General features: G+C 40.0%; 1 protein-coding gene across 1 annotated transcript; it reads left to right on the top strand.

The window, feature by feature from the left end:
• The first annotated feature begins 4,684 nt into the window (after positions 1-4,684).
• On the top strand, positions 4,685-8,172 carry LOC139478949 (fucolectin-like). Its single transcript, XM_071261667.1, has 4 exons — positions 4,685-4,754; positions 5,387-5,620; positions 7,521-7,751; positions 7,943-8,172. Exons 1-4 carry the CDS (start codon positions 4,685-4,687, stop codon positions 8,170-8,172), a joined length of 765 nt encoding a protein of 254 aa, XP_071117768.1.
• Positions 8,173-17,521: the final 9,349 nt, after the last annotated feature.

The raw sequence follows: 17,521 nt of genomic DNA, 5'->3' as shown, positions 1-17,521 counted from the left end.
CGCTGCCACCATTGTAAGGTCTTCTGGCCCACATAACATATAACACAGAGGTACGAACACAAGACGTTTACTTGACAAAGACAATAACGAGACTAGTTACAATCGAAATCGGATCACGCGTCATAGTCCATGATTCCACGTGCAGCCACACACTACTGTTGGGGACCGTTGCGTTCGGGCGAAGCTGTCCAGTACCGGGAACAACCTCACAACATCATTACGAGTCACCACTAAAAATGAAGAAGTAATGCTGTTACGCTAAGCGATAACACTACATCCTTGTCTGCGAACGTCATCCCCGCAGAAACCATTGGACCTCCCTGAAACCTTACGTTTGTTCCGATCTGTACCAATGTACCATGTACCAATGTGTCATGTACCAATGATGACACTGGATTTTGTTCAGGAGTGTTGAATACGATTGCAATATGGCCACGGCTCAACCTCTATATCATGTTGCAAAACGAACATATTTTAATAATTCTTTACTTATCAACAGCAGAACAGGCGTACTTCAAAATGTACACGTCGTGTTTAGTTTCAACAAAATCAGAATATGCGTGTCGTGTGACTAGAATTTCGGTCTATCACTTAAATTGTCTGGTGTATTTATATCGCTGTTGCATGGCAAGAGTAGTGCTGCGCAGCGTCAGGTAGCAAACAAATTAGTTTGTATGCAAATTGTGAAGCGGGTGCGGCTGGTACGTGCTTCGCGAACACCTGGTGTCACTGATTTTCTGTAATGCATTCATATACTGGTGACCTGGTGTCACTGATTTTCTGTAATGCATTCATATACCGGTGACCTGGTGTCACTGATTCTCTGTGATCCATTCATATACTGGTGCCCTGGTTTCACTGAATTTCTGTGATCCATTCATATACTGTTGACCTGGTGTCACTTATATTCTGTGATCCATTCATATACTGGTGACCTGGTGTCACTGATTTTCTGTGATCCATTCATGTACTGGTGACCTGGTGTCACTGAATTTCTGTGATCCATTCATATACTGGTGACCTGGTGTCACTGATTTTCTGTGATCCATTCATGTACTGGTGACCTGGTGTCACTGAATTTCTGTGATCCATTCATATACTGGTGACCTGGTGTCACTGATTCTCTGTGATCCATTCATATACTGGTGCCGTGGTGTCACTGATTTTTCTGTGATCCATTCATGTACTGGTGACCTGGTGTCACTGATTTTCTGTGATCCATTCATATACTGGTGACCTGGTGTCACTGATTTTCTGTGATCCATTCATGTACTGGTGACCTGGTGTCACTGAATTTCTGTGATCCATTCATATACTGGTGACCTGATGTCACTGATTTTCTGTGATCCATTCATATACTGGTGACCTGGTGTCACTGATTTTCTGTGATCCATTCATATACTGGTGACCTGGTGTCACTGATTTTCTGTGATCCATTCATGTACTGGTGACCTGGTGTCACTGAATTTCTGTGATCCATTCATATACTGGTGACCTGGTGTCACTGATTTTCTGTGATCCATTCATGTACTGGTGACCTGGTGTCACTGAATTTCTGTGATCCATTCATATACTGGTGACCTGGTGTCACTGATTCTCTGTGATCCATTCATATACTGGTGACCTGGTGTCACTGATTTTTCTGTGATCCATTCATATACTGGTGCCCTGGTGTCACTGATTTTCTGTGATCCATTCATATACTGGTGACCTGGTGTCACTGATTTTCTGTGATCCATTCATGTACTGGTGACCTGGTGTCACTGAATTTCTGTGATCCATTCATATACTGGTGACCTGGTGTCACTGATTTTCTGTGATCCATTCATGTACTGGTGACCTGGTGTCACTGATTTTCTGTGATCCATTCATATACTGGTGACCTGGTGTCACTGATTTTCTGTGATCCATTCATGTACTGGTGACCTGGTGTCACTGAATTTCTGTGATCCATTCATATACTGGTGACCTGGTGTCACTGATTTTCTGTGATCCATTCATGTACTGGTGACCTGGTGTCACTGAATTTCTGTGATCCATTCATATACTGGTGACCTGGTGTCACTGATTCTCTGTGATTCATTCATATACTGGTGACCTGGTGTCACTGATTTTTCTGTGATCCATTCATATACTGGTGCCCTGGTGTCACTGACTTTCTGTGATCCATTCATATACTGGTGACCTGGTGTAGCTGATTCTCTGTGATCCATTCATATACTGGTGACCTGGTGTCACTGATTTTTCTGTGATCCATTCATATACTGGTGACCTGGTGTCACTGAATTTCTGTGATCCATTCATATACTGGTGACCTGGTGTCACTGAATTTCTGTGATCCATTCATATACTGGTGACCTGGTGTCACTGAATTTCTGTGATCCATTCATATACTGGTGACCTGGTGTCACTGAATTTCTGTGATCCATTCATATACCTTTCACCGCTATTTTGCTATTTACGCCAAGTTGCATCTGTTTTTGTCGGATTATCAGACTGGTGACTCTATGGCGTTGACATTTAACATATTTTTATATTGCGGTGGGGTAGTCTTGTTAAAGCGTTTGCTCGTCACGCCGTAGACCCGGGTTCGATTCTCCTCACTGGTACAACGTGTGAAGCCCATTCCTTGTGCCCCCCGTCGTGATCTTGTTGGAACATTGCTAAAAGCGGTGTAAAACCATACTCACTCACTATTGCGACATTTTATATTTTGGCCTGAATTTCACCTTTACACTTCGACCATATTTATAGCTGAACATTCTGGCCATTACACCAGTGGGGCGGAACACGTTTGTTCCGTTTTTATGTAAAATTGTGACCTTTATTTGACCATTTCACTTTGACCGTGATTCTAATTTATCTCAAACTGCATTTCTTTGTAGTGTACATATCGGTGTCATCCCGATCGGTCTAAGAATAAGAAAATGCTGCTCAACAGACCAGCACGGTATATTAAAGCATATTTTAACAATCTCAAAACAGAGCATTCCAATATTTATTAAGTAGGGGCGAAAAGACAAAAATAGACGGTATTTGGGTGTCAGCACTGCTTTTTTTCATTACAAGTGAATATGCTGTTGTCATGACATCAGTATTTTTAAACTATTCACTTGTATTAACTCGCCGGTGTGACTATATCACAGTATGTCGTTATCAACGTACGCTTTTACACTAAAGTGATAAAATCACTACTGGGAGGTAATGGGCACTCTGTATCTTTAAAAAAATAGTGTTTGGATGTCTACACTGTTTTCTTCATGACAAGTGAATAGTTTAGCACCCAGAAGTTCATAGAATTATACACTTTATACACAGAATGTATTCCCACACTCCCAGCAAGTTGGCATCAAACTCCGTGTATTCCATGCCAGAAGTTTCTGAGTCTTCCTCTCTGTCTTCTAAGACCTTGTCCACTGCGATGTATCGCCTTTCCTCGACCTGGTCCACGCCTGTGTCTGATAACTTGAGCCATCTTCACTTCGCTGCCCGACCGTTCTTTCTTTAGCATGGTTAACGTCATAGATGTTGGCCATAGAGATACCAATTAACCTTTTCATGACACGTGACTAACTTTCAGGTGCAGTGAAACGATTTTGAACCGGATGAGAATGAACCTTATAATTACATTTTTCTGAACATAAAACAAGCAATGACCATTTTGACGCACTGCTTGTCGAATATCAGGCCATCAACATTTTCCAATAATATATATCCAATTTATACACCGGAGTTTTTGTGTAGTCAGGTTCAATGAACTACGTACAACCTGTGCGTTTCTTTTTGTTCTTTTGTTCTTTTTGAATAGTTTATGTATGTACTCATATTCCAAGGCTTCTATTTGAACTGTATGTTTGGGTTTATAATCAATGTCATGCTTGACAATCACCGTGTCTATTACATGTATGCCATTAGTCCCGGCTGATTCACCCTCCAGTGACTTTCAAGACAATTTGTTTATTGGCGTATATTCTTGTTAATCAGTCTCTTTCTTTCTTTCTTTTTTATTCGCATCAATCTTTGTCAATTAGAGAGTACTTGTGCATGGCATACACAGTGAGTGAGTGAGTGAGTGAGTATGGTTTTGCGCCGCTTTTAGCAATATCCCAGCACTATCACGGTGGGAGACCTTTTTGAAAGCTCCACAGAGGCCTTGAATGCTGGATCTAAATTGAACTGCTGGAGTGGTCCCCATCATGTAATTGAGTTAAATAAGAGAACAGTGACTGACCCAAGTCAAGGCTCCCCATGGTAAGCTGGGTCGGTACTGTTATTATGAAACGTCAACGCCAGAGACTATATACATATATATATATATAAAACCAGTTTTGATCCTCAGACGAAACAGATTCCTTTGGGTGAAAAATATATGAATGGATCACTGAAATTCAGTGATGACACCGGGTGTTCGGGTAAGCATGCCCTTACCTATCTGTAGCACCCGTCACACAATTTGCATGAAAAGTAACACGTCAAAACCATCATTGTCACTGTAAACGACAATACGCGCAAAATCGTATCGAATATTTAATGTATCTAAAAGGGCTTCTTAACACAACACAAACATCAATAGAAAGCTTTGAATTACAGGCAATATGATCTGCCACGCTTGATATCCTAATCAATAATTCTTGTCTCCGCAGTGAGGGTGACACGCGATTACAAGAGAATACTGCGACTCACCATGCACTGCTGGCCGAAGTGTCTCCATGTTGTCAGTGTAACCCTGTGGATATTTTCACTGGTAGAGTTATGTAAGTACATGTTTCCAAAACACGATATTCTAATTTACCTATTCAGGTATTATCCACTGTGTTGGTTTGTATGTTTGTTGTTTAACGCCGCACTCAGCAATGTTCCAGCTATATGACGGCGGTCTGTATATAATCGAGTCTGGACCAGATAATCCAGTGATTAATATCATGAGCATCCATCCACGCAATTGGGATCGATGTCATGCATCATCCAAGTCAGCCACCCTGACCACCCGATCCCGTAAGTCGCCTCTTACGACATGCATAGTCGCCTTTTACGGTAAGCATGGGTTGCTGAAGACCTATTCTATCCCGGATCTTCACGGGTCTTATCCAATGTAAAAAGGAAGGAAATAAATGAATGTTTAAAGTTAGGAACAGACCATTTGCTATTCTTGGGGTGGCCTGGGAATATATATAAGGATTGATATGGTTTCAGCTGCCGCTGAAAAACAAGAAACATATTTCGTTAAAATTATTAGCCTAATTTTAAAGCTTCTTGCAACAATGTGTTTTTGTGGCAGATAATTTCGTTGGGTTTTTTTCAGCAGTTTGAACCATAAATATGTTTTCACGCATTTTCGAGGCCAATATATTGTGGTTCTTATTATCTTTGCACATGTACATTTTAGTCAAATCTGATGCTACCAACATTGCGCTGAAGAAGTCCTCCAAACAAAGCAACGCTCACGGGCAAGACCGTCCAGAACGTGGCAATGACGGCAACTCTAACACGGACTATGATGAGGGTTCCTGTGTTCATGGGCAGCCGAGTCCGGCCTATCCCCTACCATGGTGGCAGGTGGACTTAGAATGGATGTGCCATGTAACAACCGTGGCAATCACTAACAGAAATGCATCAAATGGTACGTTTATCCTCTGTGGTACTGGGATTTTAGCTAAACACAACATTTGTCTCAGAAGATGCTTGAAAAACATAATTGTGCTTCTGACTGTTAAATAAAAGAAATTATACATTGTTGCAAGCTTTTTTTGCTGTGTTTGTAAAACACGAGGTTTGTTTGATGGATTCAGATGACATCTTGTGTGGATGTTTGATACTATAAGTTTGTTCAAGGCATGAATTACTGGATAGCATTCAATATCTTTCCTCGAACTCCAATATTTCTCAATTTCAACCACAGAGAATCTCTATTGTCGAAGGCTTTTATAAAATACAAATGTAACAAAGGTTGACTGTTTTTTGGGGTTTTCTAAAATGAATTAAAGAAGTTAAAACATATAAATGATCAATACAATCTCTTTTTTATCTAAAACCATTTTGCTCATCTGCTAGGATATTGTTCTTTTCAAGCCACTCAGTTAGTCTTGAATTGAGTACATCAGCATATACTTTACAGGGAATAGAAGTTACAGTGATACCTCTATATTCCAAAGGGTTTCTAAAATCCGTCATACCACTCTGAGGAATTGGATGGATTATACCGCTGTTCCACATAGCTGGTACAGTTCTATTTTCAAAGCAGTATTTAATCATTCTGTACAACAAATCAACTGAACTTGGTCATTTCTATCATCAGCCAGTCCGACTTTTCCTTTTTTTTTTCAAAAGTCTTTTCCATTATTTTGACCAAGTGACGCAGCCAATTTATTTTGCTGATCAAGCGCGTAGTTGCGCTTCATTTTACTGTTAGTGCTGTCAAATGTTTTCCTTTTATCTGTATATAACCTTTTTAGCTTTCTTTTTTTCATTTTTGTTACCTTTAAACCTCAACCATTTCTTTTCATATTCACAAACAGCATTCCAAAGGGCTTGCAAACCAGCATTCCAAACATGCCACGCATTAAATCGAGAAGTTCGTCATCTCTTCTCACCTTTTTTATGTGAATCACTGAGATCTTGTTCTGTGAGAGGTCTCTATCTAGAGTGTCCATCGTTTGATGTAGTCTCATCGTGCTGAGGGAGACGACTTGTGTGGTCTGGGTGGGTCAGATTTCGAATCTCCGCCATTACGTTCTTCCCGAAAGATTGACCTTCCATCATCTCTAGGCCCATGCGGTAGAGCCGATCATGCAGGAAAAGAGAATAGAACGTTGTGTGAGCCTAAAAGTAGTTAAAGCAAAGGATCGCAGGGTACAATCAGGTTAAAATAGTGTTGATGTACTAAAATTGGAATGTTTTACTCATATCAGCTTTTTCATGACCTCTCTCAGACCGCCGGCATACAGCTGGAATATTGCTGAGTGCGGCGTTACACAACAAACAAAACAAACAACACAGTTTACAACGGGATGTACTCACTTTGCTGTCATGATTTCTTCTCAGGTAAAAATCACCAGACCGAGATAATCCCTAGATTAATAGGGATTAAGACTAGTTCCAGACTTTAGTGTAAACTGATGTTGGCATACTGAGTGTAACTGTCTCGACATATTGTAACCGACCATCAATAAAGCATATTTTATTATTAACTTTATTAATTTATAAAAACATCAGTTTTAACGTTTATAGAAAGAAAAGCACATAATATAAGTAGAATGAATACCACAAACATCACCGTGACAATTCACAGAAAAACTTCAGCTTTTAGTTTCAACATTTTAACCCAACACGGTGTGAAACAGCGTCACCATATTGAAGACATGATGCGGTGCCAACTTCCGGTCTACGTTTATGGGTGGCGAGTCGCACGTCAAGCTGGCGGTACTTTTTCTCCTTGGGTCTGAGTGAGCAACTTGGTAGGCTGGAGGATCGTTACCTCAGTGAAAAATAATATACTTTGTGGTACAATTTTCTATTTTCAGCATGGCGTCTTCACAACTTCACAATTGAGCTTTACCGTGAAGATCCGACGGTTCATCCTAACACTAAGGCCCAAATCTGCGCCGTTTACCCTGGCACCGTGGCCTCCGGGGCCAGTGTAACGCTCACCTGTGCTCCAGGGGTGAGGGGACGTTACCTGAGGTTTCAGAAAAACAGCGTGAAATTCGACGACGCAGTGCAGTTCTGTGAACTAGAGGCCTATGGTACCAATGGTAAACACAACCTAATAATATACTACCTTAAGTTTAATAAAATCCATAACTTGGTTCTGTAGTTCATATATTTTGGGGCAGTCGAAGAGTCCGTGGCCCAAGCCTTACCACATCAAACAGAGACCAAGGTAATTTTTAAATCAATCATTGTTATCAATAAGGCTTTAACATCTACTGTGTTGTGATTATAGGAACCAGGTCAGTGTTCTCGAGACATCCCTCCCAGCAAATGTCAGGGACCTCGGTCGTAGAGAAAATGGGGAGCCCACTGTCCTGTGGTGAAGATTGCCATCGTATGCCCTGTTGTGCTGGCTTTAACTTCCATGGAGACAGTGAAGGTACCTGCAAGTTCATGTCGATGGATAATGGGGAGCTTGCAGCTAATGCGTCATGGAGCTACTTCGCTAAAACTGTGTATTAAAAAGAACAGTACCTCAATGGCGGAAACTGCATTTGTATTGATGTCACCTTTCATTTCATGGAGCTACTTGCGAAAATACGTATTTATAAGAGCAAACACTTTCGAGTTTGGATGTTCCTGTTTCGTTTTGACCTCACTTTTGATACCTCATGGAGATACGATCTCGTACTTTGCAAAATAATTATATGTTTTTATATGAGCAACACCTTACCACAGAAGACGTTTTGCGTCTGGGAGATACTAAACTAAAGAGCAATAAGTATTTGAAAGAACAAACCTCACTTTGTCCGAACGTCTCACTCCAGTATTCCTATCACCTGCCTTTTTTCGTGGGTCTTCTTTGGGAAGAAAATTAGAATTGGAAAGAGTAAACCTCACTTTTTTCCAAACGTCCTTCATCTGTTTTCCCATCACCTGTCTTGCTTCGTGGATCTTCTTTGGGAAGGAAAATTAGAACTGGAAAGAGCAAACCTCACTTTTTTCCAAACGTCCTTCATCTGTGTTCCCATCACCTGTCAAGTCAAGTCAAAGATGTTTATTGTATCAAAGGCCATCGGCCCATATACAAGTTCAGATAAATACAGTGGGTGAGAATTTACAGATTGGGAGATACAACAAAAAATATATAAATATAACATTCATTTAACAATCGGTGATAATCATGAGGACTTTCTAGGGTGAGGTAATTAAAATTATGAATTTCCACTCAACATGTTATTTCGTAGTTCCATCCCATGTTTTACAAATAAGGATAGTTTAAACATTACATCGGCATCATTCGATGACAAAATAGAAACAAAAGCTATTCTACTCGTCTTAGATAAGAAACATTCTGGTATATATTTAGTACGTAATTCTTTATAATAAGGACATTCAAAGGTAAAATGTATTTCGTCTTCTATTGCAGAGTTACAGAATGGACAAATTCTTTGTATTCTTTCAAGTGATATATTCCGTCCATAGTTAATCATAAGTTTTGACAAGCCAAGTCTGTATTTAATATATCCATTTCTTAGGTGACTATTTGTTAAAACTGATAGATATTTTTCTGGCTCTAATAGAGTCTTAAATGTTCTGTACAAATCATAACGTGAACTATTTTCCAAGTTGCATTGCCACCCTTGATAGAACATATTTATTGCTATTTTACGAAAATCATTTAGAAATAAATGTTGATCACCAACAGATTGGTTAAGCCATATATACCCATATCCATGTGAGAATAATAGTGTCCTAATATGCGATACCCATGTAACCTTACAGATACTATCTAAATGAAAGAGCATGTTATAAGCTTTTTTCGGAAGCCGATGTTCTGGCATACGGATGATATTAAACCAATATTTTAAACACTTTATTTGTGAATTAATGTAAAGTGAGTATCTTCCACATTCTCCATATATATATATATATATATTTGGTGTTGCTATTCCAACGCGAAGAAACTTTTTACATGCCAGTAGGTGAATTCTTTCTAAACATTCATATCTTCGGTAACCCCACACTTCAGATCCATACAATAAAATTGGCTGTATTTGAGTATCAAATAATTTGAAAAATACTTTTGGAGTAATAACTCCAAGTTTATGTGAAACAGACATTATATTAAGTAAAGCTCGTTTCCCTCGCAGTGATAAGTCAGATACACATTTGTTCATATTTAGTGTTGAATTAAACATTCTGCCGAGATACTTATAACCATTAACTACATTAATTTGTTGTCCATTTAAGTACCATCTTTCCCTAAAATTTAAAGGACCCCCTTTTCTGAATACTATAATTTCTGTCTTATCTAAATTTACAGATAAATTCCATTCCTTAGTATATTTATCTAATACATTCAACTGATTCTGTAGACCAATAACAGTGTCAGATAGTAAAATAACATCATCGGCAAAAAGGAGCATAAGAAGTTCAAGGATGTCAGGATACATCTGTATACCATGCTTGCCGTTACTTGAGATTTCATAATATAATTCGCTTATGAAAAACGAAAATAACAGAGGACTCAGTATACATCCCTGACGTAAACCAGATGGGCAATCGATAAAATCAGTAACACCATAATCACTACGTACACATGACTTGATATTTGAATACATTGATTGTAGTATATTAAACATCTTCCCTTGTAGTCCAGCTTTTCTTAAACAACACCATAATTTATAACGATCAACTGTATCAAATGCCTTTTTAAAATCAATAAAAGCAACGTAAACCTTGTGTTTACGACGTGTTAGACATTTTTGAATTGCAGCATATAATGTAAAAATATGATCTATGGTTGAATAATTTTTTCTAAAACCAGCTTGAACTTCCGGTATCTTATCTCTCATATTCGCCCAGTTAGTAAGCCTGTTATTCAAAACAGAGGTAAAAATTTTCCCCAGAACACTCATTAATGAGATCCCCCTGTAGTTGTCAGGGTTTCTCAGATCGCCTTTTTTATGTAGAGGGACTATTTCTGAACTGTCTTATCCCTGGTATCTTTTTGGGGAAGGAAAATAAGGATTTCAAACCTCACTTTTTCCGAACGACCCTCTTCTGTATTCCCATCACCTGTTTTACTTCGTGGATCTTCTGTGGGAAGAAAAATTAGGATTGGAAAGAGAAAACCTCACATTTTCCGAACGTCCCTCATCTGTATTCCCATCACCTGTCTTACTTCGTGGATCTTCTTTGGGAAGGAAAATTAGTATTGCAAACCTCACTTTTTCCAACCACCATTGTATTCACCTTACACTCACAGCTTCATGGAGACGCTTTGGAACAAACAATTATTAACTGAAAGTGCAGTTACTCACTGGTTAGATGGTCAACCTTTGTAGTAACTAACCTTTGAAAATGCAACTGAGTTGCTGTCATATGTCGCAAATCAATGTTATTCGCCTAAAGATGCAGTTGCCAATGTGCTGGATTCTTGAAACAATGGGAAATACACCTCATACGTGAAATTTAAAAGGATTGGGATGTCACAAGGAACAACTACATCTGCAGAGCTCGTGAAATTAAGGAAACCTTTTGAAATTGTTAGGAGAGTAATTGGATGTGTTCTTCACACACACACACACACACACACACACACATACACACACACACACACACACACACACACACACACACACACACACAAACTCCCTCACTCTCACTCACTCACTCACTCACTCACTCACTCACTCACACACACTCACTCACTCACTCACACACACACTCACACACACTCACACTCATACTTCAGTGCTTCATATTGTAATGATTTCAGAAACTGCAAGTTCTGGAAAATACGTCGTCGAGTAATGAACATGTACGATAACATTTATTTTACACTTTGGAATATGCTAATATGCAGTTTAAAAGTTCACTTGCAGTGCATAGTCCTTTTATAAATTAATTCTATTACAATGTTGAACCACCTCTAGTTTAGCGATATTGTATAGAATTATTAAATTAGTTCTCTAGGTTAATATTGTGTTGCGATGTTAGCATGCTCCACTCAAAAAACTTAGGGATCCACTATTTGATATTCGGGGCGGGTTGTGGCTTGGTTATTTGGTACTTTTATTTTCCTTTCTTTAAGGAGTAAAGTAGACCGCAATTTTTCCAGTATTATCTCGAACAATATTTTCGGGCCTAATTGAAGGTTTGCTTTGAATTAAAAATAGTCTTTCAATTAAAAATAGTCTTTGGAGGTAAGTGATTAAGGACTACGTGTATATTGTTATATGGATTGCTTTTAAATGTTTTATGATTTGAAATAAAGCAGGAATGTTAGTCCTGCAGCATACATTGGCATTCTTTTCAAAAGAGTCGATCCGCAGCTCCGAGTAATAACATTTGATAATGAATAATGAACGGATGAAAGGGAAAAGCTGGATCGATTGAAAGCCAAGCCTAGTTATCCAGTTCTAATAAGTTAAAGATACATATATTACATGCAAAGAATCTGCTTTCAATAATGTTCAGTCAGGCTGTAGATTGTCAATTATACAGGTAACATATTAACGTAAACTTAAATATTTAAAACCAATCACAGATCTAAGAAATGAAGGTCTTTTCTTCTTCAAACAGTTGAGTATTTCAGCGATGTTCGTGTAGCGTAGCTGTAGCTATATTACCAAGAAAAAGTCATTGTATTCCTCCCTTTAAGATTCTTAAGAATGTCCCCTTCATTACAGTCTGTAGTGGCTACAGACTTCCAATATCCCCATTTACAACGTGGTTGTACTAATTACTCGAGTAGAAATCAATGATCAGAGACATAGTGACCACAGTGTCGACCGGGAGCGCCACATTTGATATTTAGGAGGAAAACTCCTGGTGGCGCTCCCTGGACCTGCAAGGTCTTAGACATTGTTTATTGACACGGGATGTGGCGCTCCCTGGACCTGTAAGGGCTTAGACACTGTTTATTGACACGGGATGTGGCGCTCCATGGACCTGTAAGGGCTTAGACACTGTTTATTGACACGGGATGTGGCGCTCCATGGACCTGTAAGGGCTTAGACACTGTTTATTGACACGGGATGTGGCGCTCCATGGACCTGTAAGGGCTTAGACACTGTTTATTGACACGGGATGTGGCGCTCCATGGACCTGTAAGGGCTTAGACACTGTTTATTGACACGGGATGTGGCGCTCCCTGGACCTGCAAGGTCTTAGACACTGTTTATTGACACGGAATGTGGCGCTCCCTGGACCTGTAAGGGCTTAGACACTGTTTATTGACACGTGATGTGGCGCTCCATGGACCTGCAAGGTCTTAGACACTGTTTATTGACACGGGATGTGGCGCTCCCTGGACCTGCAAGGTCTTAAACACTGTTTATTGACACGGGATGTGGCGCTCCATGGACCTGTAAGGGCTTAGACACTGTTTATTGACACGTGATGTGGCGCTCCCTGGACCTGCAAGGTCTTAGACACTGTTTATTGACACTGGATGTGGCGCTCCATGGACCTGTAAGGTCTTAGACACTGTTTATTGACACTGGATGTGGCGCTCCCTGGACCTGTAAGGTCTTAGACACTGTTTATTGACATTGGATGTGGCGCTCCCTGGACCTGTAAGGGCTTAAACACTGTTTATTGACACGGGATGTGGCGCTCCCTGGACCTGTAAGGGCTTAGACATTGTTTATTGACACGGGATGTGGCGCTCCATGGACCTGTAAGGGCTTAGACATTGTTTATTGACAAGTGGTGTGGCGCTCCCTTGACCAGTAATGGCTAGGCACGGTTCGTTGACACATGATGTGGGTTCATGGACACATGATGTGGCGCTCCTGGTACCAGTAAGGGCTTAGACACGGTCCCTTGACACGGGATGTGGCGCTTCCTGGACCAATGCCGCTCATCAACTTCAATACCGTAGTTATTGCATAGAAATGTGCATGCATGTTGAGGTAAAATGTTCATCTTCATTTGTTTTTATCTGCAATGTTTTATCTGTATTTACGTCCATGTCAGCCGTCCATACTTGTCCATACTTGACATCCAAGCAACTGGTCACCTATTCTTCTTCATACTAAACAGGGGCGGTCGGGTAGCCCTGTGGTTAAAGCGTTCGCTCGTCACGCCGAAGACCTGGGTTCGAATCCCGACATGGGTACAATGTGTGAAGCCCATGATGTCCCCCGACGTGATATTGCTGGAATATTGCTAAAAGCGGCGTAAAACTAGACTCACTCACTTACTCATACCAAACATCTCTCGTAAATACCTTTATCATTAATGCCTTCATCAAACTAAAGTATATCATTCTGTCCAGATAGTGTCACTAAGGGTCACAATAACAACTTTATCGCCATTTTAATCAGAAAATATGATATCTGCAGGAGCTAAAACAGTTATAATTACGGACGACAGTTAGCCACACTGTCGTCCCAATCGGTCGAAATATGGTTAAGAAGACGAAAATGGTGGCCGATCAGCACTGTAATACTCAAGCACATTCGACGGACTAGAACCTGGAGATCATCAATCTCAAAACAGAATATTCTAACATTCCAAGTAGGGGTGTATAAAGAGACAAAACAAATTTGATGTCAGAAATGTTTTACTCGAGACAATAGGTTGTTATCATGAAATCTATGCTTTCAAACTCCCAGGTGCGATTGTGTCACATTATGTTGTTATCGTGAAATGTACGCTTTTAAAATAAAGTGATAAAATCACCACTGTGAGTTAATACGATACTGTGTATCTTCAAAAGATAGTGTTTGGATGTCAGCACTGTTTTATCCATGGCAAGTGTGTGAGTGTGAGTGAGTGAGTTGGGTTTAACGCCGCTTTTAACAGTATTCCAGTTATATCGCGACGTGTCAGCTTAATATGGGCGGAAAGCCCGAAGGGATGCAGGTCTCAGACTTTTACCACTTCGGTGAAACCCACGAGGTATGGTGCTGAAAAACCTAGAAACATAATCGGGGTGAACTCGGAATCGAACCCACAATCGTAGGTTTCTGGTGTGCCCAATGGATGCAACTCTGCACAGCGAATCGCAGCGCCTTAGACAACTGGGCCACCCGTGCCCCCGGCAAGTGAGTAGTTAAGCACCTAGTGGTTCATAGAATAATACACTTTATACATAGAGTTTATTCCCACACGCCCTCTGTGGTTGACTAATATACTCACTGTTTATTCACACAGGTAAGCAACGTTTGTATCTTGTATTCTGTTAAATCTTAACTACATGCAATTACATTCGGCAATACCTACGCATTTATGTGGTAATTGGAACTCGATCTGTAGACCACCGTCATATAGCTGAAATATCAGTCACTGCGGCGTTAAAAAAAACCGAATAGCTTATATCGACCCCTATAAAAATAACCCCAAACATCTTCGTATATTATTGTTATAATCATGCATATCCTTGTCTGACCTCCCACCGCATCCCCACACCTATATGTGTTTGTTTGTTTGTTAACGCCGCACTCAGCAATATTCCAGCTATTTGATGGCGGACTGCAAATAATCGAGTCTGGAACAAACAATCCAGTGATTGACATCATGAGCATCGATCCATGCAATTGGGATACGATGACATGCATCAACCAAGTCAGCGAGTCGGACCACCCGATCCCGTTAGTCGCCTCTATTTCCGAGTGCTGTGGGGTGGGAATGTTGTATTATGGAAGTCAATTTAGGCATTATTTCAAAATGGTCTCCATCAAAGGGTTTAGTCAACACTAGAAACATTGCTTTTATCGTTTAGTTTGCCTGTCCTCAGTTACAACTCCAATGGCATGGGCTATATGTACACAAAAACACGAAATACCCCGAAAAAACATTCATCTTGATGCCATGAGAAAAAATATTTGGTGAAACACATTGTGTGAGGCATATTAGATTAGTATTATATAAGGAACGTGGTCTATATCCAAAACATAAGAGAAATCAAGAAATTATGTTTACAAAATGATAAATAGTATTGCTCTAGAATATCTATGTAATCTTGTTCCACGTCAGATAGATATAGATAATCATTACAAATTAGACCGCCTCCGTGGTCTAGTGGTAGAGCGTCTGCCCGGAGAGCGGAAGGTCCGAGGTTTGATCTCCGCCCGCGTCATACCAAAAGACGTTAAAAGATGGTACATGTTGTTACCCTGTCTGGCGCTCGGCATTAAAGGGCTAAAACAAGGACTGGTCGGCTCAGAGTCAGTATACAGTGTCTGAGTGAGGTATTCATGTTAAACTGCAGCATGGTATCTCACTGTGCTAGCACTATAAATCGTCATCAGTCCAGACTAGTACAAGCAGCCACACAGACACACGTGCATGCACGTCGCTATATAAGTGCAATAATCTTGGACGCGACGTTAAACCCCATTTCACCTCACCTCACCTCACCTCACCTCACCTCACCTCACCTCACCATTACAAATTAGGAAATGGTATGCAGTTACAAGAAATATTTTGCAAGATTTCGCTTTGAAGTAAGTCCTTTCTTCCAGATACTACCCGCCTTTGGAATATGTTACCACATGATGTTAAACATTTAAGCTGTTTTCAAAATGGCATTGGATGCTTCTGAAAAGTATATATCGTGACTTAAATTATGGTACTCCTTACTACTCGATATTGTCAAATTGCCCATGCTCGTTTAAAAATTGAACGTGGTGATCTCAATTGAAAAACATATTTCAAATATTGCATCATATCAGTGCGGGTTTAATTTAGAGTCTCCGCTTCTCCAATTCACTTTTGATCAGAAAACAATGTTGTATGGAAACGGGAATTTAACAAGAGATGTCAACCACAGGAAAGTAATGTCTGTAGTCTTAACTTGTAGCATGGGTGGTCTTTTTCCTTTATATTATGTATTGTTTCTGCTTGACCTTTAAATGTTTATGTCTACACTCATGTAATGATGAAACAGGGATCAGCATTTATATCAGCATGTTAGGCCTGTTAACAAAACCCTTTTAAATAAAGTTAAATAGAATATGTTTAATCTAAGTGTTGGCCTAGGTGATTAAAACCTCCCAGATTTATCATGAACAGTGTTATGATATATAGAACACTCTATAATCTATCTAAATACCACATTAAAATGTCACAGTTCATCGTATTTTAAACGAACTCGTCCATTAAAGCGAGTCCCTTTTTCTTAATTTTCTCAAGTCAATCTCTATCACAAATGTTTGGTCCGGGTGGTCACAGTCAACAAGAACATCACAGATATATCATCAAATGTGTTATACATGCGTAGGATAGTATTGTGTCTACCTAACTACCACTTCATATGGCCACAGTTCGCGGTATTTGAAGTCAACACACACATTTGTAGATCCCTTAGACCTACATTGGGCTTAGTTTCACGCGGACGGTCACATAAGCGCCAATCACTCGTGAATTCTGGTACACTTGATCGAGCCCACACACGTTCCTCCAAATGAAGTAACCCACCCCACCCCGATATTCCCAACATCGTCTCCACCACAACAGTTCATCTTCCCGAGGCAAGGGAGTTAACTGGCTTTATACGTCCAGTTGAAACTGCATTGACTCTTACTTTCAGTTAACTCCCTTGCCTCGGGAAAAGGCAAGAGTTGATGTGTGGTCGTTCCGACTTGACCGGGTGGTTAAAAGCATCCAAAACATCACAAATGCATAATACAAAGAAACACTATCTAATCTACCCATTTTATATTTTTAATGGGCACGTATTTTAGACGCACTGCTAAAGTGAAGCCCTTTCTTGCAAACTATCAACATAGTCTCCAACGGAAGTGTTTGGTAAGTAATTAGTAAGATTAAATATTGTTCATGTTTCAAGATACATCGGTTTTCTTTTAATTGATTTTGACCGTCCGTGGCAAATCGGACAAAATGTCTTTCTTTA

This window comes from Haliotis cracherodii, unplaced genomic scaffold (assembly GCF_022045235.1).
Source record: "Haliotis cracherodii isolate W230 unplaced genomic scaffold, xgHalCrac1.p SCAF_4, whole genome shotgun sequence".
Lineage (NCBI taxonomy): Eukaryota > Metazoa > Mollusca > Gastropoda > Lepetellida > Haliotidae > Haliotis > Haliotis cracherodii.
The sequence above is the reverse complement of the archived record's forward strand: the minus strand, read 5'-3'. Positions and strand labels throughout refer to the sequence as shown.